General features: G+C 38.9%; 1 protein-coding gene across 1 annotated transcript; it reads left to right on the top strand.

Annotated features, from left to right (window-relative positions):
* The first annotated feature begins 13,745 nt into the window (after positions 1-13,745).
* On the top strand, positions 13,746-23,221 carry bco2b (beta-carotene oxygenase 2b). The gene is made up of 12 exons (XM_037774582.1): positions 13,746-13,880; positions 14,014-14,212; positions 14,310-14,521; positions 14,712-14,827; positions 17,347-17,449; positions 17,579-17,707; positions 18,906-19,066; positions 19,173-19,340; positions 20,009-20,143; positions 20,456-20,638; positions 20,809-20,919; positions 22,316-23,221. Exons 1-12 carry the CDS (start codon positions 13,844-13,846, stop codon positions 22,430-22,432), a joined length of 1,671 nt encoding a protein of 556 aa, XP_037630510.1. The 5' UTR covers positions 13,746-13,843; the 3' UTR covers positions 22,433-23,221.
* The last annotated feature ends 3,781 nt before the right edge of the window (positions 23,222-27,002 follow it).

The raw sequence follows: 27,002 nt of genomic DNA, 5'->3' as shown, positions 1-27,002 counted from the left end.
TTCAATCAATATTGTGACTTTAACATTGCTTATAAAAACATCTGATGACTGTTAACAAGTAGAACACAAATACAAGTAAGACATGTAAGACATGATCTAGCCACCAAAGGGCCAGCACAAGCTGAGCAAAAAATGACAGAAATTCTACAGAGAAGTCAAACACAATTGTGTTTTATGAATAACCACCTTCTTTTTATCCTGGAAACTGTAACTACTTACTGTGCCGCAAACCACTCGTCCATAATCTTGGGGTCCTGAACCCCCCACTAGGGGTCGCTAAAGCTTCACAGGTGGGGTCACGAGACCAGCCGAACATGTGGAGGCAGAGCGATCCAGAGGTTTGGAGCTGCAACTGAAAAGGCTCGGTCACCCCTGAGCTTCAACTTTGACCTCGGGGCAGTCAGAAGCAACTGCTCAGTGGATCTGAGTGAGATGTGCTCACGTTTACGTATACCACTTACCTTCTGAACAATCTGCAGGCGAGACAATTGTCCATTATTAACCCTTAGATTCTTTACAGAAGGTTTAAGAAAAGGTTCTAGGGGGGAAGGGTTGACCTTCTTGTTTTTGAGGGGTGTAAGGTGTATGTTTAAAATATATATATATTTCATTCATTTCTGTGAAGAAAACTAAATAAAATTGTTATTTTTAAAAGTTTGGATTATTATTTAAGATATAAACGGGATAAGGGCGATAACGGTGAAGGGCTGAACACAAGCTATATTCCCAGAGCCTTCCCTCTCTGCTTACCAGCATCGTCTTGCATTGGAAAAGTACGCAGTTAAAACAAGCAAAGAGCTAATACAAATATGGCCAGAAAACACTGAAACTGTAAAAAAAAAAATTAATTAAAAGTTCCAAAAAAACAGGAAAACTCATTTTCTGATGCAATATTCACAGGAAATAATCTGCTCAAAATTCATCCAAATTGCTCCTTTTACACAACCTTCCTGCAGTTATTGCGTTCACTTGTTTGGGTTAATTGTACAGTTTATCAGTTTTTATTGTCATGCACTGATATGATATGAAATAGCCATAAAATATGGATCACTTAGTCAGGGGTCGTCAGTTAACTCAATGATTTCCACTGCCGTAAACAATATATCTGTCAGCACAAGTTGTATATTCTGGTTATACTTTCTCACACTTGTTGAAACCACATAGCCCACCTACGCACATGTATGCAAGTTCCTGTTTTGCCAGTTTACCTTACCACAAACTACACAACTTCAAGCTTTAAAACGTGGGTCAGTCGTCCTGAGTGATAGACCAAACAAACAAGGTATTAGGCCATAAGTGTTTGCATTCTTTATAGACTGACTGTTGCACTGTAAAAAAGGGAGGAATAAGACTTTATAGGACAGTATGGTGAAAACTTTCAATGAATGCACTATGTTTTAAGAAAAACAATGCAACAGTTGTACTAAGAGAAAAGTTTATTTGTTCCATTTTGCAGTTGTTTTTTTTTAGTTTCATTTTGTGATTGTGCAGCGAGGGAACTCGAAACAAATATGATTTCAGTCTCTGTAACTTCATTTAACCCTCTAAGACCCACAATAGACCTGTTTTTGTCTTTTTCAAGGAGGTACAGGGTTTTTTTTAAGGGGGAGATAGCAGGTCACAGGCACTGTGTGTCAAGTTGTTCTAGTCATAAATCAGATATAAACATGAATTGATTTATTAATTAGTTAAAATAAATTGTTGAAGTGTATAAGGCTTTAGAACATGATGATAAAAGTATATGATGGCCATTCCCATGCTCTATTATATCTCATATGTTGGTTGATACCATTTGTTACACAGATTTAGTGCTAAATTTAACCATTTTTTACCACTCGATAATTGATCAAAATTATCAATAATCCCTCCAAAATACCATATTAAGACACCAAGACCTTGAGAAACACCATAGAAAAAGCATTGCTGTGATTTGGTATCAAATATTTTGGACATTTTTACAAGAATTGTATTTTTCAGTGACCGGATGGCGAGCACTTCTGTTCTGGAAACTCAAAAAAAAAAACGTATTGTCAATCTACCTAGGAAAGCCATCCATCCTCTGAATGCTCTAGGTCTCTACTTTGTGGCTGTAAAGTTTCATGAGGCTGTGATTATCCTAGAGGTCACCACAGGTCATTTTATACAGTGAGGTCAAGTTTTAAAGGTCTCATATTATGCTCATTTCCAGGTTCAAAGATGTATTTTAATGTTTCACTAGAACATGTTTACATGCTGCAATGTTCAAAAACCCCTTTATTCTCCTCATAGTGTCTCTCTCACTCAGCCTGCATTTAGCCTCTGTCTGAGAGATCCTGATTCACAGCCTGTCTCCTCCCACTCTGCTCTGATTGGTCAGCGTTTCTGTCAATCAAACGTCCTCAACACAGCGTCACTGTGTTGAGGACGGAGCAGCTTTGGCCCACGGAGAAAGAGGAGCTAGAATAGAGCTTATAAAGTTTATAAACCAGAAACGTCACACAGCGCACGTTACCGGAGGAATCTGATCAGAAATCGGCGACAAATGATCAACGTCTGCGGTCCAGACTCCAGGTTTTCCTGACGGTTTCTCTCAGGTAAATAATGCTATTTATAGCTCCTAGTTAGCTCAGTGTTTACCTTATGCATCAACTCTGTAAACCGTAAACCCACAGGTTGTCACACACAGATGGGAGATACAGAGCTAACCCGTTAGCATGTAGCTACATGCTAACGGGTTAGCTACATGCTACCGCTATGAGACGGTGTGTAACCACAGCGACCATCAGGGTGGAAAATAGAAGATGTGAAACAGTAGTCAGTTCATTATTTCTGGTAAAATACACCTGATAAATGTATGGAAGATCAGAGTAATGGTATATTATTTACAGTAGGAGCTGTCTCTGTGTTACCATGACTACAGACCACCGGAGCTTAGCTTACTGTAGTTTACCAGAGCTGAAGACTTTCTCCTGTACCATGTCACATAACTAACTAACAGGTGAGATGATTACAAATGCTGTTAATAATTAATATTGTCATCTGTCTACTCAAATAAAGTTTGACTGTGAAACAGAAATGTGTTGTGTTGCTTACAGTCACTATTTACTAACTGTAGTACTCTTCTACATGCATGACATCAAATATATAATATATAAATATCAGCTGTTTAAACAGTGTAATTACATAAAGCCTTTGTGAAAGAACATGTTATATTTAGATGATGGGAGTACATGAAGCCTGTTCTGCTGGTTCTTGCTGACTAACAGTAGGAGCTACTTTGCTCAAGTTCGGTTGAGGAGGAGAGACAGTGACGCGCTGAGGGGCGGGGTCAGCTACTGAAGGTTCTGCTCTGGTTCGACCAGGAAACCCTTACATGGCTTGCATTTCTCTAATGACGTCAGAAGAGAAGGAAAAAAAGCAAAGTGATTTTCTACACCCATTTCCGGACAAACGGAGCAGGAGAAAAAGAGAGAGGATGGTCTTTTATGATACTATGGTGACCTGTAGACACACTGGGGACAGATATTGATGTTTAAAAGACATGGAAAAGTGCATTTTGCATAATAGGTGACCTTTAAAAAATGGTCTCACTACAATGAAATGGCTACTATGGGGACTTACATCATCACACATGAATGCTATTTATGTAATCCAAGACTGTTCAGGGTCCCCAGTATGCAGAAATATTAAAATACACCATTTTAGAATAGGCCAAAATAATACATTTATACTGCATGTTTTTTGCCCCAAACTGCATGTGATTATCATAAAGTGGGCATGTCTGTAAAGGGGAGACTCGTGGGTACCCATAGAACCCGTTTTCATTCACATATCTTGAGGTCAGAGTTCATGGGACCCCTTTGAAATTGCCAAGCCAGTTTTTCCTTGCCAAAATTTAGCCTCCTTCCAATGGATTCCTTAGGTTTTCTAGTTTCATGTGAATCCTGTACCGTCATTTTAGCTCTAATACTGAATCTGTAATGTTAGTAAGTAAGTAAGTAAGTAAGTAAGTAAGTAAGTAAAGTCGGGTCTCAATCATCAATCAATCACATTACTACTTTTACATGAAAGGCTATCAAAGTGTTGTCGTCTTCAATTCCCCTCAGTTCTGTGGCGCTTGACAGTATCTTTTAAATAATTGTTTTGGTTTTCTGACGTGTGACTCTGTTTTCAGCGAATAAGTTTTAAAAACTGACAGTAAATTACCTGCTCAGCACCAAACAGTAGACAAAGTTAGAGTCTAGCAAATTAACATAGTGGAGCATTTGAAGCTAAACGAGAGTGAAACGTTGGACTTACATTTGCCACGTGACCAGAAATTTTCAATCAGGCTTCCTATCTGGATTTTTTTGAGATTTTAGGAAGGACTGAGCAGGTCTCTACAACGGAACCACCAGTAAATCTTTCACACTTATGCCAGCACAAATGGGTAAATAAATATGGTATATTTTCCTGCCGCAGAGCGCTGACAGATCTGTCTTTGTCAGCTGCCAACTCCATAACGTGAATATGTTCAGGTGGATCTGCCCCACAGTGCTCTGGTGGATGGTGGCAGGGCTGGGTGCGGCATGATATGACGGTGCAAGCAGCTGGAGTTCAGACCCAGTACTGGATGAGAACATTAGAAAACAGGAACTAAATCCTTAGTGTTAACGTAACGATGATGACCTTGCATCAATATGAAATATCGCTTTATCTGTTCGGTTCAGAGTGAAGAATTCCTTATCGTGAAACATTATGATCTCTGAAGGGTTGTCAAACAGTGGTTAAACTCTGCCTGACTTCAGTCATTAGAGATAAAAAAAAAGCATAAAGCCAGTCATTGACAAGACAAGGGGTCATATACAGTATGGAGTGATGATATAGTACTTGGTTGCACACCAGAGCACATTATACTTTATTAGGAGGCTGCATCAATAAACCAGCTACTTGCATCTTGTTTCATAAATGACAATTACAATGTAGGTCACAGGGATAAGTGAGCTTATGTGTTTTTATTCCTTATCTAATGGTGCTTCATGAGGCCACAGGTTGTCAGCAAATTAAGATATGTATACACTGTACGATTTTAACCCGTTTCTGTGAAATGTACAGGGGGGACCGATTAACTCCTCCCAACCGGCTATCGGACAGTCGAACGAAATTCTGATATGTCAGAAATTTTGGTGGGCCGACCACAGGCTCTCGCATAGCTGAGGCAGAGCCAAGAGACGACTCCCCAACGTCAGCACCTTATTTCTACTTTTTTACAGTAATCAGAACGTAGCAATCAAGATAACAATGTACAATAGATACAGTAAAATGTAGCTAGCGTACCACCAATTCTCTCTGTAAAATAGAACAGCCATACTGTCCACGTCTTCCAAGCCACCTGCAAGTCCATATAACGTTACGCAGCTGCCCCTTTTTTTTAGACTTTTCAGCAGACAGGATGGCACAGATGATCGAGGCAGCATGTTTCTGTCTTGTTAACATGGTGACCCGTAGCCTACAGACCTCCTTTCAAACAAATCTTTATTGGTCAGGGTCTCATCAAAAATCAAGTCTGGTTGAAGGTGTCTGATGTTGAAAATGACCCCAGGTTACATGATGTGTCCTAGTGCACCGTAGGGTTTATCTCATAATCGTGGTTATCAGTAAAATAGTATCTTGCCACTTTGTAGTGGAGATAGTGGAGACAGTTGGATTTGTAAAACAAAAAATGTTTGTTATGAGTGTATGGTGAAGTAGATGGAAAGCAATGTGAGCAGCAGAGTAACCATATATTTCAGTTTGGATCCATGCCTTTAAAGTACTTACCTTGCACGGCAGCTGGATTCTCGCGATATTAGGAGATCACACGAATAATTGCGATCACATGTCACACGAAAATCAGAGGCGGGCTCCCGTTCATTCCTATGAGAGAGTCTTTTAAATTTAAACAGTTTCTGTGTGAGTGTATGATTGTGTAACACAATGATTGGTGGTGGTTGGCTGTGATTCAAGGGGCACCAGCTAAAATCTTAACTAGGGCATCAAGTTGGTCAGGGTCGGCTCTGCGGCAGACAGACAAAGTTAGAGACTAGATATAAACAAAGTGGAGCATTTAGCTGCTTTCCCGAAACGGGGCTAAAAGCAGAGTAAATATTGGACTTTGATTTGTTAGGTGCCCAAAATCTGAACTCCCATTGAATGCTGATATTGCTCCGTATCAGCTGGATGTGTAAATGTGTAACTGTGCAATTATTTGCTAACACATTTGCCAGGCCCCCAGTCAAACCAATCACACCCTTTGATAGCCCAACTCACCCCCTGACCCCTCCCAAACACTAGTGGCAGTATAGGTAACCTTTCTGAGACATAAAAACATCTTAGCCCTGTTGGGAAAAGCCTTTGTACCCTAGAGGTGAACACAAGTTTGCCTAAAGATAATGACACATGGAGACACCACACCTAACAGGTCTATCTAGAACTACCCCATGCAACACTCTGCTGAGGATGACAAGCAAACAAAATATCCCTAGTCATGATGTTTGTGTGATGTGATGTTTGTGAGACACATCCCAGAGGGCTTTCCGCCACAAGTCACTATTTCTGGGATACAATGTACTAGGGCAAGTGGCCGGGCCTTTCCCTCTATTTTCTGCTTCACTTGTCTGTGCCAATAACAAAATCATTTACATGAGAAGATGAAACAACTGCCCATGAAGCGCCTTATAATGATTAAAAAAAAACAGTGAACATTTCAATTTGATAGTAATGATGATAGCACTCATTACATTATTTTTTTTCAATACTTTATTTATTGGGTTTTTCTTCATTTTGAAACAACAGAACAAACATTTACAAACATCCCCAATAACAACATTCTTGGTACAAAGAAACTTAACAAACATAATATTAATATAGAATAAGCCAGTATAGATACAGGAAAAACATACTTATACAAAAAAATTCATAAATAAAAATAAAATAGAGAGAATATGCACAAGTAAAACAAATTAAAAATAATAAAATAATATATATATATATATATATATATATATATACACATACATATACATACATACACACACATACATATAATCACACATATACGCACATAGAGTATATACACATACAAAAACACAAATATATATATAATCAATTAAGAATTAATTTTAGCATAAAGCTTCACATAAATTAACTATTCCTTAACAAAGTTTATCCCTCCAGTAATTCTGGACAGAGCGTCTTGAGCCACAGTGCTACACACAATAGCCTTTTGTAGTGAAAATAGATTCCACTGTAGAAACCACAAATTGTCGTTTTTACGTTTCCATTTGTGCACTGATTAAATAAACAAGATAAAATTAAATGAACTTTGGAGACAGCCAGGCCAGCTGTTTCCACCTCCTTCCAGTCTTAACGGTATAATATGTAACAGTTGTTGGGTGCTGTTTGTAAACGCACGCCATTCAAGTTGGCCACTCCTCCTTGGCTCAACGAGCTATAGAGTGAATGAAGAGAGGGAGCGACATTAGTGAGAACAAAGCAGTGAATCAGAGAAATTAAATGTTATTGCTGAAGCCCAGAAACTTCCCGAGCACAGCAAAATAAGAGGAAAAGAGAAAATACAGGCACAGGGCAGAGGGCAGAGTCTATACAGAGCAAATACAGACACCTCCACACACTTATAATGTGTCATAAGTGATGACTGAGAAGGATTATATCTGTATCAGTCAATACATTGTTTTTTAACAAATTCTTGCATTTTATACCTTTAAGCTAAGCTAATCGCCTCCTGACTCCACGTCTGTACATAATGCATAGACAACCTTTACTATCAATAAAAAAAAAATCTCTCTGGAGTCACAAAACATATTTGACCCTTATAGTGAAGGTAACACAGCCTATTAAGTTTACTGCAGTGAGGACCCAAGTGCAAATGAGAGGCAGGACACTGAAGAAATGTCTCAGGAGACTTGGCTGGAAGCTCCTGCTGGTTTTTCGGCAAATGCAGTATGCTTGTTCTGGAAATGTCTTTCAATTACTTTTTTTGTCGTTTGTTAGTTTCTCGCTGCAGATCAAGCATAGCGGTAAGCCAGAAGAGTTGGCAGTGAAAGCAAACAAATCTGTTCACGCACTATTGAATTCTCTATTTTCCTACGAGACCTTTCTAGCCTTTTCTAGCTGGATGGGTCCTACAGTATAGGTGAACAACATGTGGACACTGCATACCCTGTGCAGTGACATTGATCCCAGGTTATCATTAACAAACAAATGTGGTAGCTCACCAGGTAGACCGCATACCATTAAGGCTGAGTCATACATGTCATCCCCTCTCTTAAAAAGAAAAACAACAAACCAACAGTGAGCTGACTGTTGATGTTGGTGCTGTGATTTCAGCTGTCATTTGCAGCTCTGATAAACAGATACAAGCTACTCTTTGTTCCTGTCATGCCAAAGAGGGAATTTTTTAGCCATAATGTCCTAAACGAATCAATGAGAGCAAAATAGCTTATATTTGTAAATAGTACAAAAATAAAGTTGCTGCAATGCAGCGGACAATTTGGAAACACAAGTTTCTTCTGTTTTTAATACTCGAGATGACGAATCAGTGAAAAGTCAATGCAGTATAATAAATCTGTTTTAATACGGACACAGTGTTACATAAATTTGTCTGTGAATGATTTTCCGCAATACAGTAGTTACGATACAATACGATACAATACGAAACGATACGATACGATACAATACGATACGATACGATACGATACGATACGAAACGATACGATACGATACAATACGAAACGATACGATACGATACAATACGAAACGATACGATACGATACTATACAATACGTACGATACGCTTTATTGGACATTTGTCTTGGACTCAAGTGCTGAACACCATCAGCTGCCTCCACAGCAGCATCAGTAAATAAAAACATTAAAAACAACCAACAATCCACATGTAAACAGAGAAACACATACCAATGTAAACCACAAACAAGATACTGTAGATTGCACATTAACCATATTGCACAAGATCTGCATAAATAAGAGATAAAGATAAGAGCACCATGACATTATTGCACAACCCTACAACCTCAACAAACATTATTTCTAGGTGATTGATCGAGGTGGGCACAAACAAGTTTTTAAAACGGTTCAGTTTGCATTGGGGGACTCTGTATCATCTCAAGCTCATACTAAGAGTGGAGGATGTGAGATGAGTCGGACAATACTCTCTGCACTTGCCTAAGAACAGACTGCTCATACTGTATAGTGACTCGAGAGAGGGGATTTTCAGTCCTCCCTGTAACCTTCATGGCAGTCTGAACCAGACGAGCAAGCTTAGATTTCAACTGTGCAGAGAGGTTGCCGTACCATGCTGACATCACATACCTGAGGATGCTCTCCAACACAGCCTGGTAAAATAAAAACATGATCTACCCCATACACCCTGAATCTGCGTAAAACATACAGTCCTTGCTGTAAACAAGAACACAAGTTGTCAACATGGGCTTTCCAACTAAACAGGTTATCTAGGTGTACACCAATATACCTGTAGGAGCTAACCTGGTTGATTTTTTTCCTTATGAATGAATACTGGAGTATGATCCCCCCACTGACCTCGGGTCCAGCACCACTTCCTCTGTTTTCTTTACATTAAATATGAGGTGGTTGGCATCACACCACCGAAAAAAACTCTGTACCTCAGTGAAATACGATGAGGGATCTGTGTCCTTGTGCAGCAGGACACAGGAGGGTGGCGGTGTCATCTGAAACATTAAATATGAGATTTTCCGGGCTGCTGTTGGTACATTCATTTGTATATAAAGCATGTTGTTGACCCTGACATGACATCTGGATTCTATTGGTTGAAATGGAAAGGACAGAATAGGACAGGATAGTTCCTCTTTTGTTTCAAGGGAGAGGAGCTGATACCTCCGTTTCACATTCACATTTCCTCTTTCTTATCATGCAAGCAGAAATAAATGCATCTACAGTATGGACGATTAATAGGGTGAATTTCCTGTGTTGACATAACACAGCTTTGCCAATGGAAACTTAACTTAAATGGCTTAGTTATGCTTCAGTAATCATGTTCAATTTGTACTCGCTGTTGTGATTGCTGCAAGACATGAATTGTTTTTGTGGGAATTTCCTAGATGAGTTACATAATAGCTGTTTAAGTGGGGTAAAATTACTTCACTATGTTGTAGAGTTAAGTGCTGTTACAGGACCTGAAACTGGCCACGAACGTCTGGTGTTTCTCTCCTTGTCATACATACATTACAGGAATTTGGAGAAATATGCTTATTCACTTAATTGCAGATATTTTTTATCTTTGGTTGGTGGACTGCCGTTTTGAAGCCTTGAGTTTGGCATTTTGGCCGTCACAATCTTGGTTTTTGGCCATTCCCATCTTAGTTTTTTTGCAACCAGAGGTGACACAAGAGGGTGGAGCTCAGTACATCAGTACATGTCTGAATAAGACATTTTTAGGCGATCAATATGTTACAATCAACTTTCATAGACAGAAAACACACTGTAAAAGGGTAATGGGTGTATATATTATATGTCTATAATGTTACTGTACATTTCATTAAAGTGTGTTCATTTTTATGATGTTTGAGGTCTTTGTTTGTTTATCAGCATTATTATAATGAAATTGGACTTAATAATAATCGTGGACAAAATGTGAGATTTTATGATATACACTGAGTCTTTGCTAAAAGAATCTAAAGAATCTTAAGTTAGTGTACCACTAGTGTGGTAAGAAGCCGTCCTTTACTTTACTGCTCTGGGTCGGATTTTACACAAGCAGGGCGCTGGCCTCTTTGTTTTAAAGGAATATACCGTTTCTATGCAACAGAGGTGAATGAGTATAAGAGAGCAATTACGCTTGACTGCCTCTACTCCTGCTCCTGCTCCAGAAAACCCACGCCCTTTGTTTCACCCATATATATATACACATAACGTTGTCCAGTCATGTTGATATAGATAACACAAAGTCAGAGCTGATAAAGCTCCTTCAGTATGATTTTAGACCATATACAATAAGAAAAGAACATGTCAATTACTCTGATCTATATGGGTAATTTAGATCCTCCCGTCAATCTGACCTGCACGTCTGCGACCTTTGAGAAGAAACACAAAGAACAGGGGATCAACCTTGCATACGTCCTGTTGTCAGTTCACTGATCCACCTTTCAGTGCCCCCCCACAGAAACCATAAAATGTTTAGTACATATCTTTATGAGTGATATACATTGGTGAGTTGTACAGTGTGATTAGCAGATATCAGGCACTTATTGTTCTAGTGCTCGACATAAACCCAAAAGGAAAATCACAGAAAAAGAAAATTCCGTAATTATTCCAGAAATAGAAGTTTGCAATAACAAAGATAAAACTACTACTACTGATAATAAGTGTACAAATAATATCAACAAATGGTCATTTGTTTAATGATGAGTAACAGGAATTCATCATACATCCTGAATTAATTCATACCTTATATAATCATGAGTCAGAGGTGTGACTTGGTCTCGAGTCCTAAATTTGATTCATTTAATTTCGAAATTTATTTCGAACATTTAAAATAAAAATAATAAAAAATAAAAAAGAGAATGATCATAAAAACAAGTGGACAGCCAGAAAAAAGTAATATTTACATATAATGAAAAGCATAAGTAAAAGAAATGAATTATCCTTATCAAAATATAAATTCATTAACAATCCAGAATACCAATTCATTACTTATAATGTATCTTAATCAAAATACAAATTAATTACTTACATATTTATCTTAATCATACTGACTAGTTGTTATCTTTTTTCGTATATGTGCATATTATTATTTATAATATACAATACGCACATGTAATACAATATGCAATATATATACAATACACAGCATTATACAAAATTTGCATTATTCTTTACAGAAAAAATAGGAGATAGACTAAGAAAGAATAAATATTAAGTAACAAAATAACTAAATAAACAGTAATAAATAAATAAATAAATAAATAGTAACCCCTGTAAACATCTTGTGATTGTCAAACCACCACTTCATCCCTGTACCTTGAGTAAAAATCATGTCTTTATACTTTATTTTAAACTGGTTTAAGTTTGGACATTGCTTTAGCTCCACATTAAACTGTTCCATAGTTTCACTCCACAGATTGAGATACAAAAACCTTTCATGGTCGTACGAATACTATGAAAGTTGATGACTTTAGACTGGACATCAGTCAAATCAAAAAAGACAACTCGACTTGGACTTTAACTCCAGTAACTCGTGAATTCACTTGGATTTGTGCCTTTTGAATTGAAAATACTTGATATCTTCCCCTAAGCCCAAATATTTAAAAAAAATATGTTATTTAAAAAGTGTGCCATGAATCAACTCATTTCCTGAATCAACTATTTATTCCCAGCAAGTTGACACTTAGCTGCACAGTGGTGCAGGTGCAGTGGTTAACACTGCCGGCTCACAGCAAGAGACACCAAATGTCCCGTAGGTGTGAATGTGAATGTGAATGGTTGACTGTCTCTACGTGTCAGCCCTGTGATAGTCTGGCGACCTGTTCAGGTCGATCCCGCCTTCGCCCAATGTCAGCCGGGATCTGCTCCAGCCTCCCCGCGACCCTGAATAGGATAAGCGTTTACAGATAATGGATGGATGAATGAAAGTTGACAATTAAAGGGACTATTTGTAAGATTCAGAAATGCTGCCTAACAGCGACACCTGTGGCCTTGAAATCAACGAAAGTCAGCGTCGAGCTCGCACTTGCTCGCTCTACATAGACATGAACGAGCATCGCTCAAAACAGTGAGGCGACACACGTCAGCTAAAACCACAATATCACTCTATATTTCACCTGCTTGGCAGTAATGTTAGCTGACCAGACGGAGGTCTCTCCATGAATCAATGCTGATCAGCGCAGGCTTCAGCAGCGGGGCTCCTCAACGAGTTACGTTATTACCTCCCGACCGCAGCCGGCAGCCGAAGATACCGGCACCCGGTCGGTAACGAGACGATAACGTAACACGTTGAGGAGCCCCGTCACTTCACAAGACACGGAAAACCTCTGTTGGTCTGGAGGAGCTGCAGCATTTATTTCTGCACAAACGTCCACTCTACATTCACTAGATATTCTCAGAGCTAAACTAACTCTTCTGCAGTGTGGAGTGAGCGCGCGTTCACGTCTAGAGGTGGAGCGAGACAGCGAGGACGCGCGCGCCGTCTGAGTGAAGGAGAGCAGGCAGCGTAGACGAGGCTCCGGCCACACTCGAGCGCGCATATGCGAACGCGCATGTGTGCCGACCCGCTACATTTATACGCTTAAAAAGTTACAAACAGTCCCTTTAATCCCTAATCTTTTTTTATGATTAAGTTCAGTCACACTTGTCGGTGCCCACTGCTCCTAATGCAGGATGGGTTAAATACAGAGGCTAAATTTCACAACATTGTGCTGTGCTGTGCACGACTATTCATCCAAGCGTATCCGCTTTCACCATCACTAAACATAAGCATGTATATTTAGCATGACAAATTTGAACATTAATGAAAGTATGAATTGTATGAATTATACTTGAAGAAGAGAATGATGAATGCCGCTGCAGTGATTTTGCGCTTGTCAGTGAGTTCAAGTGATTATCTCTGTGAATAAGTTACCACTTGTATCATCTTGTGATCACAATGTACTTCTGTTTTGTACAAGCTTATGCAAGCATGAAATCATGGTGTGCTTGCCCACTTATCTGATTGTTTCTAGGGGGGTTGTCCCATGCAGCCAGGAGGACAGTATAAAGCTGAGCCAGTGTTGGAGAAACAGCAGTGCGCAGGCCTCTGACACTCCTACATACTCAAGAAGACAAAGCTACAGCCATGGACACCATCACATATCAACAGAACAATACCCCAGGTATTTGATTCTAACAGTTATGCACAATATCACTTCATATGAATTATTTTCTTGATTCGTAATCTCTTGTTTTATATGTAGAAAATGTGACAATGTTTTTTTTTTTTTTTTTGCTGACTTTTGTTTTCCATAGCACTGAAAAATTCCAAGTCCAGGATGAACATCAACCACTTCACAGACGTGCACGGTCTGCCCTGCATTGAGAAGATTGTGAGCTCAGTGGAGGAGACCCCCGAGCCCATCAGCACCAACATCACTGGGAAAATCCCAGAATGGATCAACGGAAGCTTCTTGAGAAACGGGCCCGGGAAGTTCGAGATCGGAAACCATAGGTGAGTATAACAACACATAAAGTGTTGATACATCATTGGAAGCAACTCCATCACAAAGCTGACTCCTTTTGCCCTGCGTCTTCCCCATTATCATCAGGTTCAACCACTGGTTTGATGGCATGGCTCTCCTGCACCAGTTCAAAATATCCAACGGACAGGTGACGTACAAAAGCCGCTTCCTGTCCAGTGACAACTACAAAGCCATCAAGGAGCAAAACCGCATCGCAGTGTCAGAGTTTGGCACTATCACCATGCCAGACCCCTGTAAAAACTTCTTCCAGCGCTTCCTGTCAAGATTTGAATTACCAAGTGAGTATTTTATCAAACTGCATGAACAGGAACAAGACTATAATGCAGAAAAATGTAATTTTAATGCAAAGTGCCTTACACAGTTTCATTCACTTCCATATACCGAGAAGTGAAAAGAGAATAGTGAATTATTGTTGTGGTTGTACCTGTGTTGTGTTGTTAACTTTGGCATTTTCCTTTTCCCCTCTAGAGCCCACAGATAATGCCAATGTGAGCTTTGTGACCTACAAAGGTGATTACTATGTCAGCACAGAAACCAACCTCATGCACAAGGTGGACCCCGAGACACTAGAGACGACTAAAAAGGTAACATGATGTTGAATGTAGTTCTAAGTGCAGTTGTAGCTGATGATTCTGTAGAGACATATTTGTGCACAGCAGTTTCGTTTTATTGACCGACTGCGTTACACATGATAGCTAAGGCAAGTCATAAACAAGTACAATATTATTGTGAATATTAAGCAGGCTTGCAGGCTACTGTTGGATAAAAACATAAAATAGGAATAAAGTCTTAACCCCCTGAGTGTCGCGGGCGATCCCGACTGACTTTACTGTCTTTCAGAGGCTCTAGTAGGTTCAGTTTTAGGGCTAGAGTGAAGCTACAGATATCATATGAAACTAAAAAAACATAAGGAATCCATTGCTACCATGTTGGGAAGGAGGTTAAATAACGCTCCAATGTTGGGCTAAATTTTAGCGAGGAAAAACTGGCATGGCCATTTTCAAAGGGGTCCCATGACCTCTGACCTCAAGATATGTGAATGAAAATGTGTTCTATGGGTACTCACGAGTCTCCCCTTTACAGACATGCCCACATTATGATAATCACATGCAGTTTAGGTTAAAATACATGCAGTTTTATGAATGCAATAGAAATTTGTTTTTTTTGCCTATTCTAAAATTATGTATTTTTAATATTTCTGCATACTGGGGTCTCTAAACAGTCTTGGAATTACATAAATTAGGTATCACGGTAAAGTGGAGACTTGTGGATCCAATGAGCCTAAAGCCTGGAGCACACTGCCCGCTTCATGCTCGCGTGACGGCAGCGTTGCGTGTTGTTTTTTATTTCGGCGTCCATGTTAACAGGTTAGAGTGGACACACTGCCCGCATGAGACGCACGTCTGACGCACGTCAGACGCGCGTCTATTTTATAGAATAGAAGGCTCGCCTATTTTACACGCGAGCATCTCGCGTCTCAGCTGCGTGTCCCAGCAGCAACAGACAGTGAAGGTGATCTATTGACAGTATATGAACATCATACCAGCAAGATTACTACAGTTTCCATGTCTAGACATCTGTAGAATATGTCACAGACAGTGAAAGTGATCTAGTGACTGTATATTAACTTCATACCAGCAAGACTTTACTACAGTTTCGAGGTTTATCTGTAGAATATGTTATGGAGATGAAAAAAAAGTAAAGTTAAGTAAACTTGTTTTTAAATCAACACTTCCTGCTTTCATTTCAAAATAAAAGCCCTCAGGCGTTTTTTCTATAGACAGAATCCCTTCATTTGTTAACACGAGGCTTTTATTCTGAAATATGAGCAGTCAGTGCTGTGGAAACACGCAGTCACTTTGGGGGCTCCAAAAATGTATAAAGTTTGGGGTTTAAATCAACACTTCCTGCTTTCATTTCGAAATAAAAGCCCTAAAGCGGGTTTTCTTTAAACATAATTCCTTCATTTGTTAACACGAGGCTTTTATTCTGAAATATGTGCCGGACAGTGATGTGGAACAAGCAGAGAGTTGGAAAGCATCATAAATGAATACAGTACGGAGTTTTAATTGTGGATTATTACTATTATTTACTAATTACCACACGTTTCTGAACCTTTCTCTGTCTAAAATAAATATAAATTATATTTATCATGAAGTTAAATGGCCATTAAAAGGCAAACTCTATGTAGAAAGAAAGGGCTGACAGCAGCATCAGAAACACGGCTGACAGGTAGCTGACACGCTCCCGAGAGGCAGCTAACTCGCGTCTAGTGTGAACACCCTAGGTGGGCATCACGCGGCCACGATGTGACGCTGCCGTCAGGCGAGCCTGAAGCGGGCAGTGTGCCCCAGGCTTAACTGTATTCATGTGTGATGATGTTAGTTCCCAAAGTAGCCATTTCATTGTAGTGAGACCATTTTTTTTTCTTAAACTTGACCTCACTGTATAAAATGACCTGTGGTGACCTCTAGGATAATCACAGCCTCATGAAACTTTACAGCCACAGAATAAAGACCTAGAGCATTCAGAGGTTGGATGGCTTTCCTAGCTAGATCGACAATAAGGGGGGTTCTGAGCAGTTTTTACAAATGCGCTCGCCATCCAATTGTCGAAAAATGCAATTTTCAAAATCACAGCATGGCTTTTTCTATGGTGTTCCTCAAGGTCTTGGTGTCTTAATGTGGTATTTTGGAGGGTTTATTGATCTTTTTTTATCAATTCTCGAATGGAAAAAAGGTTTAAATTTAGCACCAAATCTGTTTAACAAATGGTATCAACCGAAAAATTGCTGCAACAACTTATGAGACATAATAGAGCATGGGGATGGACATTATATACTTTGATCATAATGCTCTAAATCCTTATTCACTTTTACAATTAATTTTAAATAATTAATTCATTCATGTTTATTTCTGATTTATGACTAGAACAACTTGACACACAGTGCTGTGCTGTATCTCAAATTAATCTTCAGTTTCCCAATTTTCAGATGATGTACACCACTTCTATGTGACATCTACTGCTGACCTGCTATCTCCCCCTAAAGATTGTGGGTCTCAGAGGGTTAAAGTCTTTGCACTCATGTATGTTTACCTATTAGGTGGACTGGAGCAAATTCATCGCTGTGAACGGAGCGACCGCACACCCTCACACTGACCCTGATGGAACAACTTACAACATGGGGAACTCATACACCCCTAAAGGTACTTTAGGAAACACCAAATCAGTTTCTTCACACTGGAGTCATCATAGGAGCCTGTATATTGTATCAACACTGCTCGCCACGTGTTTGATGACCTTTAGTGAGAAACTAATTGTATCTATGCTGACAGGAGCGACCTACAACATCATCCGAGTGCCACCGACCAAGAAAACAGCTGGGGACACCCTGGAGGGAGCCACGGTGCTGTGCTCTATTCCCTCAGTGGACAAGAGCAAACCATCGTACTACCACAGCTTTGGTGAGAAAAAGTTCTCAAATCAACTTACTCATTGCTTTCACCTGTGAGCCTCGACTATAGAGCCATTTAAAGGAGTTACATTCAATCTCGATGTGTATTCTACCAAGATTTCCTGTAAGGATGCACTGATCCAATATGACGGATCGGTACTGACCTTTATATAACTAACTTAAATAAAAATGATCCAGAGTTGCAACTAATTATTTCATTATAAATTAATCTGACAATTATTTATTGAATTAAACCTGCAGTAGGCAGAATATTTTTGGCATCATTGGGCAAAAATTCCATAATAACCTTTCAGCATATTGTAATTCAAGTGTACTGAGAGAAAACTAGACTTCTGCACCTCCTCATGGCTCTGTTTTCAGGCTTTAAAAAAATCTAGGCCATGACGGGAGACTTTGACCAATCACAGATCATTTCAGAGAGAGCGAGACGGTTTCTATTGAGTGTTCCCATTGGCTGTGCTCCAGCCGGTGGGCGGTGCTTGGTATTTTTTCAACTGTTCTCAATATGGCTGCCGGGTCACAAACTTTCTCATTTTACAGTTAAACAAGATGTTTCTGAAAACATTTGAGGAGAGAAATAGGCATTACAGTAACAGAATATTGATTCATATTTGATCAGCGCTGCCTAGTTTGACCGTTTGAACGGAGCTCGCGAGTGATTGACAGCTGGCTCTCATAGACGGCAGCTGGATGGCAGACTCCAGATCAGCTCTGACTGGTTGTTTTCCTCCGGTCTGTGAAATCTTGCAGATTAAAAATAGTTACAAAAATATAGTAAAAAACAAAAATCCTGTCACAATCCCCAGAACCGCAGGTGGCATCTTCATATTCTTCTTTTGTCTGACCAAAAGTCCAAAACAAAAGTATTCAGTTTACTATAAAATATAAGAGAAACAGCAAATCCTCCTATTTGAGAAGCTGCAATTATCAGAATAGTTGTTGATTTAGATTTTTCTGTCATTGTCTAATCCATTAATCAACTAATCATTTCAGCTCTAGAATGATCCCAATGAGTTCCACACAGAGAGGTTCACAGATTTTAATTTTGGGAATAAGAGAGCACTGTTATCTGATCAGGACTAGGTATTGGTTCCAATTCTGATACCTCAACTCTTTGTCAACTACAACTGAATCCTCCTTTGAGAAGTTTGAATAGAAACTAATATAATCTTTTCATTCCATCGTAGCGATGTCTGAGAACTACGTGGTGTTCATTGAGCAGCCCATCAAGATGGACCTGTTGAAGATTGTGACGGGCAAGCTGAGAGGGAAAAGCATCAGTGACGCCTTTTTCTGGGACCCGAAACTCAACACCATCTTCCACCTGATTCACAAGCAGACAGGAGAGGTAGGGCTCTAACACGGACCCCTGCAGTCTACAATCACTACGCTTGTGCTGTATATTAAACAAATTATGGGCTGCTTTCATTCTTCTGTTCAATCCTGTGTTTCAGCTAAGCTCCATCAAGTACCTCGCCAAGCCGCTGTCAACTTTCCACCAGATAAACGCATACGAGGAGGACGGCTTCTTGATCATAGATATGTGTGCTTCAGATGATGGCCAGGCGATCACTAACTACAACGTCCAGAACCTGCGCAAGTCTGGAGAAGACCTTGATGAGGTAAAGCAGGTTAAAGGTCCCATATTATGCTCATTTTCAGGTTCATACTTGTATTTTGTGTTTCTACTAGAACATGTCTACTCGCTGTAATGTTAAAAAAAACTTTATTTTCCTCATACTGTTGGCCTGAATATGCCTGTATTTACCCTCTGTCTGAAATGCTCCGTTTTGAGGCATTTTGACGGAATTGCAACAGAATTGCGTTGCTAGGCAACAGCTTGGGTCCATGTGTACTTCCTGTCAGCTGATGACATTCACATACACTGCAACCAGGAATAAACTGGGACACATTTAGAATGTTTACGTTTAAAATTGTGTCAAGGGTCTAAATATTGTATATTCGTGACATCACAAATGGGCAGAAATCCTGACAGATTGTTTCAAATGCAGAGTTTCTGAATACGGGCTGCGTGTATTTCCCTGTGGATTGAGTGTTTCGATTTATATATGACTTAACCTTGCTTTATAATAAAAAAAACATGAAAATCTCACTTTTCTATATTATGGGACCTTTAAGTAAAGGTCTATACCCGACAAGTTGTACGTTCCTTTGCTTCCACATTTGTCCAAACAGGTTTTATTTAAGTGGATGCGCTTTGGTTGCTTTTGGTTCAATGAACAATAGTTGGTTTGTTGAGGCTCAAAAGATCTTCCTATTTTCCCACCAGGTGTACAACACTTTGTGTCGAGTCTTCCCGCGGCGCTTTGTTCTACCTCTCAATGTTGACCATGATACACCCTACGGCCAGAACTTGAACCCGCCCAACAGCACAGCCACCTCTATAAGATTGGCCAAGAACAAGGTAAGCAGCCGATGATCTACATGTATCAACACGTAGGAGATTGTGAACATTTTTTGGGTTAAGCCTGTCTTTGACAAGTGTAACAAACCTTGGCGTTGTTCAGACATGTTTGATACCCACAAACAAGAAACCAATTTCTTCTCTCTTCTATTTCTTTCTTCTTTTTTGATCTTATTTTAAAGACTTTTTTTTAGGGTGGATACCTTTAATTTAATTTTACCACAGTTCATTTTGTGAAATGAACTGTAGTATTGTAACTGCCAATGCTCCCTGAGTCTCATTAACCACGTTGCTTTTTTTTCTTTTTTCCAGGTGTTCTGTACACATGAGGACCTTCACGGAGAAGATCTTCATCAATATGGAGGTCTGGAGTTCCCTCAGATCAACTATGGCGAGTACAACACCCGCCCCTACCGCTACTTCTACGGCTGTGGCTTCAGGCATCTTGTAGGTGACACACTGATCAAGATGGACCTCCAGGGGAAACACATGAAGGTGAGTTGAGTTAGATTCTCTGTTTCCAGCTGTAGCAGCATGGCAATAATTACTTATTTTAGTGTTGTGCAGTTTCAATAACATTCCTTAAAATCTGAAGAATGTAAAAAAAGAGTAAAATATCATACTGCAGAAAACTTGAACTGTAACTCCTCTAATTTCCTTCACAGGTGTGGGAACAACCTGGTCTGTATCCCTCTGAACCAGTTTTCGTACCCTCCCCTAATGCCACAGAGGAGGACGATGGTGTTGTCATGTCTGTGGTCATCACACCCAATAAGGTCAGTCAGGTTTAGTCAAAGCTTTTGGAAAAGGGACTGTACCTATACCCTTAGAGATACACTTGATGATACACTTGATGATTTTGTTTGAGGGTCCAAATACCCAAATTTCCTCCCAGCTCACTGTTGGTTCGACACAATCACACAAACACATGTGGATTCTCAAAACAACAGCAGTGAGGTGGGAGGAAATTGTGGGATTTTTGGAGGCACTATACCAAAACCAAGGAGTGTATATTTAAAGAGAATCTGTTAATGCTCATTTCAGGTGCATGCTAGTATTTTGGGTGTCTACTAGAACATGTTTACATGCTTTAATGTTCAAAAAAACACTTCTGAAAAAAACACGGCTGTGCTGCAGCACTTCTTTTCACCCTCTGTCTGAAACGCTCTATTTGAGCGATGGATGTATTAAGAGAACTAAATACAGTGTTGGAGGCGGGGCCCCGTTCATTGCTTTGATCGCATGATGCCTAAATGGCATCCCAGAAGTACCTAGATCTTCCGGCGATCTTCCGCATCCATTGGACCCATGGAGCAGGCGCAGTAGTGTCCGCTTGGTCACATGGCTCGGTAACTCCGTCGCCTCCGCCTCCCAGCCCTCGCTCCAGCCTCAGTCTGGGTCTCATTCACATGAACGGAGGAAGAGAAATAACTCTGGATTCGGCTATTAGTGCATTTTACAACTTTTAGGACCTAATGATTTAAATAAGGGCTATTCAAGTGTTCATACTGGGAAGTTGAATTAACTCAAAATAAATTATCCGCTGAGTTACAGTTGTCTCTTTCCCAATGTAAGTCTATAGAAAAAAGTATTTTTGGGCCCAATGGCATCACGTGACAAACACGGAAGTTGTAGTACCGCCGTTTGGCCACTACGGAAATTGGCATCAACAACCGGCGCTCTCCCTGGGAGCTTGGTTTGAGCTCCTCCCGAAAAGCCCACTCTGTTTTGATTGATCAACCAAACCAAACTCTTAGGACTCCGCTCCAGCTCCGCTCTAACTTTGTTTCAGGACATGCCAAACTAGCCGCTAGGCAGGTATTATGCTAAATGTGTTACTTAGTGACATCACCACTTTTACGGAAGAAAAGGCAGGACTTCAAGCAAGGCGCTTCAGGCAGTTCAGGAGAGTAACTCCCTTTGGCGAGGACTTTGTGCTTTGTAATTTAGCAGACCTTTCATAAGCACAAAAAACACCCTATATAACACAAAAACACAAATGCATAATAGGTCCTCTTTAAGTATGCCAAAGCACATTTTGGTGCTTAAAAATATCAAGTGTTATGTAAAATTTCAATTGAAACGCACATGTTCAGTAAACGTCTGATTCCTGTTACTCTGAAAAGCTTTAACAATAACTTCCCCCCTCCCCCATGTCTTAATTCTTTCCAGGACAAGAGCACATTCCTCCTGGTTTTAGACGCCAGAACGTTTGAGGAGCTGGGCAGAGCTGCGGTGCCGGTCAACATCCCCTACGGCTTCCACGGGACATTCAATTCCACGGCATAGAGTCGTAAATAAACGATGAACGTACCTCTGACCTCTCATGGATGGATAGAGGTCACGGCAGAAGTTATAAACTATGTAAATATTGCCTGTGATGTTTGTCTCGAAGCTGTTGTTTGTCTCATCATACACGTGAATTTAGAGGTCGCTACACTGATATGAATGTATAGTTTGCTTTGACAAAAAATGAAAAAGTCCTACTCATGTTTATTCATATTGTAGCTGTACTATTTAAGTTGTGCTGTGTTATAAATCTTTTGAAAAGATGTCTTCTTGTAAGTACGTTGTTCTTTCTATACTTTGAACCATTGTTTTAGAATAATTTAATCCAAATACATATTCAGATAAGGGCTGCAGGTGGCTGAAATATACGGGGCAAAATGAGGAACATTGCAGGACTGCAATAAAATATTTTTACAACTACAGAATATGTTCAGGTTCAGTTCAAGTTCAGCAAAGTTTTATGGCATCCTCTTTTGTAACCAGGAACTGATAAGTAAATGTATGCTTTGGCATCGTGCCCAAATGTTAAAGAAAGATATGTTCATTCAATAAATGATTAGTATGACTTACATACATGATGAATAAAGAAACATGTACTTAAACATCCAGTCTGTGTGCATTCATTCATTCCTCCTTGTAGTTATAATTGTTAAAAAAAAACCCAATTTGCTTGCTTACTTCCCAACTGAAGGTCAACTTTATATTACATAATAACATCTGTAATTGGAATACTATGTGTAGTAACTTCATTCTATGGGAACCATACATTTCAATCACTGATATATTAAAATATTTACTGAACACTACCCCAATATTATGAGTTATACATATTTCTAAGTAATTATTACAGTTTTTCTCATTAGCTTTGGCTCAATTCTCAAATGAGAATTATTTTTTTCAAAACAATCTCAGCTCAAATCTCTGAACAATTAGCGTGTTGTTCACAACAGAATATAATTTCTCATTCATTCAAGCAAATTGCAGGTGTTTTGGCACATGTTGTGTGTGCAAAGAGGAAGTACAATAACCACTTGCTGATCAAAACTGATGAGTTGATTCTCAGTGAAATTATCGTCCTCTTCACAACTTCTAAACATTCTTTCATCGTTTGAGCCGTCACATGCAAAATGATCCATTCAGTTATCAAAATCTGTCAGACATACATGTATATTCCATAAATATCTGTTTTAATATTGGTGGCATTGGTCAACTTACTGACACAATAAATAGGTTTTGGAGCATGAATGAAGTGTTGTGGGTGAGTTACTACCTTTGCAAACATGCAATATTGTACTCACAGTTTAGATAATGTTAAGATTGTTTAAAAAAAAAATAGCCAAAGCGAATGAGAAAAACTGTAATGTCAATTTTTAAAGCTGTAACTGAGTGTAGCACACTTGCACCCTCTGCTGGCCGGCCATTTGCCTAAATACTGCTTATGGAACCATTTTTTGTATGTGTGTGTAAATTGGGGGAGAGGACACTTCCCTAAATTCCTCTTATTCGCTTTCAACAATGACAATATACAAAGATCTTACTTGATTGCCACTTTATTTTTATTACATACATTTCTGCATGCTGAACTTTCTTTTAGTATTCTTTCAAAAATAATGACAGTCAGTTTACATTTAGGCTATATCACAAAATCTACACCTAGTATGAAGTGTCAAAAAATGAAATTGTGATACGTGTTCAGGAAAAATATCCTACTCAAAATGAGTTTTTACTAAAACTCATAACTCAATAAACTCACAACAGTTAACATATATTAGTTTATGTTATAATCAAAGTAATGCCAGTGTTAGTTAATATGACTACACATTTACTACTACAATACATAACCAAAGCTATTGATAAAAGAGAAACTTTCTTCAGTAAAGTAAACAGCTTCATTATGTAGGTGACAGTCCGAGCAGCAGAATCAACCCTGCAGTTTATCAGAAATTAGAGCCAATGTTTGCCTCAGATGCCTTTTCTTCTCTTTAAGGTAGGACTCGAGGTTCTGAGCTTCTGTCAAAATGCCCTCCAGCTCCTTCATCTGGGAGGTATCTGCTGCAGCTCTCTCACTGCGACAAACCATAAATACTGACATTAAAGAAGTGTCACTGTTCCGATATGAGTTAAGAAGCAAGTGTGTGTGTCAAAGTTCAATTGATGACTATTAAGGCTGGGACGATTCACCTGTCTCCCGATTCGATGCTATCACAATACTTGGGTGCCGATTTGATATGTATTGTGATTTTTAAGTATTGTTATCATTTATTGCGATTTTTGTTCACTTTTTAAACACTAGTTCACTGGTTTGTTGGTAAGGCAATGCAAGGCAAGGCAGCTTTATTTGTATAGCACATTTCAACAGGGCAATTCAAAGTGCTTTACATAAACATTCAAGAACATTGCGACAAAGTGCAAAAGAACATTAAGACATAATTAAAACAGTTATAAAAACATCAAAACATTAAAACATTAAAGATTAGAAAATAAAAACAAGCTAAAAATAAAAACTAGGATAGAAGTTAAAATAGAATAAAACACAAAAGAGTAAAAGCTCTAGTGCAGTATCAGATCATTATCTGGTATAATTAAGGGCAGCAGCAAACAGGAAAGTTTTAAGCTTTGTTTTATGTTTGTTTTTCTGTCTGTCTGTCTGTCTGTCTGTTAGCAGGATTACTCCAGTAAGTTCGCGATGTATTTGAATGAAATTTTGGATTTTTAGAAGGGTGGAGTGTGGCACAATGAACAATCCATTCGATTTTGGTGCCAATCCAAGTCATGATCTGGATTCAGGAATTTTTTTAAGAATTCCAATCAGCCTGAGCATTAAGACACAGGGTATATCTTTTTACATCTTTTTCTTCTTCAGGATAAAAACTGATATACTGAACTTAAAATAAAATGAGTGCATTGGAGTTATGAGTGTGTGGCTTTTACCTTCTATCTTTGATGTCTACCTTTGGTATACGCACAATTTGTATGTTTTTTATATTTACGATTAATCAATTGATTGTTACCTATGATCGATTAAGGAAAGTGCTTACAATTTGCATCCCTAATCACACCTTTGTAAATCTAATCTAGTTGTTGAAATATGACCTACCTTAACACTTCAGCAAATGTTGAAAACAGCATGCTGACCTCTCTACTTGCGCCTGTAACAGAGAGCAAAACAACAGGAGGGATGCTGCAAATTTCACACAATGGCCGAACATTTCTTAACTTGACAATCAAACTGAATATGAATTATTTTTCCATTATTCTATTTATGGGAATGGTGTTGAAGCATCCACTGGGCTGGAAACCAGGCCAAATCACACAGGCAAACAGAGATCAGTTCCACTTCACAGAATGTGAATTATCCTGTTTCTTTTTCACACCTCTCATAAGCAACTTAGTAGATGGGTCACTTCATTGTAACTTGCTGTGAGCTCATGTTGCTAGCAGTGTGAAAGCACAGTTTGGTGCTGTTTTCATTTGTTTTGAAATAAAAAAACAAACAAACAGTAACAGTCATCAGAAGAAATGACGCATGAACACAGCCTTATAGGCCTTTATTTGTAGGCTGAAATGTAATTTTCCAAAACAACAATATTGTGTGTGACTGACAGTATAGTACGACATTGCACATACCTGCAGTTGTAGCCTCAAATTGATTTGCTGATTCCAAAGTGGATGGTGTAGAGGGAGGTTTTTTCTTTTTTGGTGGAGATTTGTCTTGATTTGCAGGTGTACGTTCCGTCTATTGCAATGGGGAAAAAATGCACGAAAACATTATTTCTAGAATCTATCTATCTACCTACCTCCAGCAGTATAAATGCTGAAGCATTTTCAGCACAAACATTACTTCAATTATTAGTATTTTTTATTAATTAGAGGGACTCTGGCACACATTTAGCAGGTCATTTGCTCTTTGACCCCATTTTAGACTCAAATTCAAATTCAAATTCAAATTCAAATAAGCTTTATTGGCATGAATGTTCAGGTTACATTATTGCCAAAGCAAAACTACAAATTAATGAATAATTACATTTCACAAGAAATAATCACAAAATAATCACAATCACAATATACCAAATACATTTTAAATATACATTCTTTTACAGACTCAGTATCTATTAGAATACTTTATTTTCTGAGCTGTGTCATTGACTCAAGATGACCTTTATTTACCACTTAGATACGAATGTGAATTGTCTTTAAATCAATGCTCTTTTCCTCAGGAAAACCTCCTTCTTACCTCTTTGGGTGTTGTCTGTTTTGGTCCTTTATTGCTGTTCACTGCCCTCTTGTTTAATGTTGGTGGGATCAGTTTTCCTGCTGTTGGTGTTGCTTCTTTCATTGTGACGCTGCAAATGTGGAATTGAATTAGACATTTGAAATACTGGTAGTTTGTTAATCAAAGAGGTCTGATAGTCTCTTAATACCATCACAGAGTTCAACAGTAAGGTATAGTGTGTGCTAAGATAAGCCTATATAAATCATGTAGGTCTTTGAATTATGGTTTCTTGTATTCTTCATCTTATTCTTCACAGCTAAAATACTTTTAAACCCTGGTTTGGTAACAAACGGACCA

Source organism: Sebastes umbrosus, chromosome 7, assembly GCF_015220745.1.
Source record: "Sebastes umbrosus isolate fSebUmb1 chromosome 7, fSebUmb1.pri, whole genome shotgun sequence".
In the NCBI taxonomy this organism is placed as follows: Eukaryota; Metazoa; Chordata; class Actinopteri; order Perciformes; family Sebastidae; genus Sebastes; species Sebastes umbrosus.
This window is presented reverse-complemented; position numbering and strand designations above follow the sequence as displayed.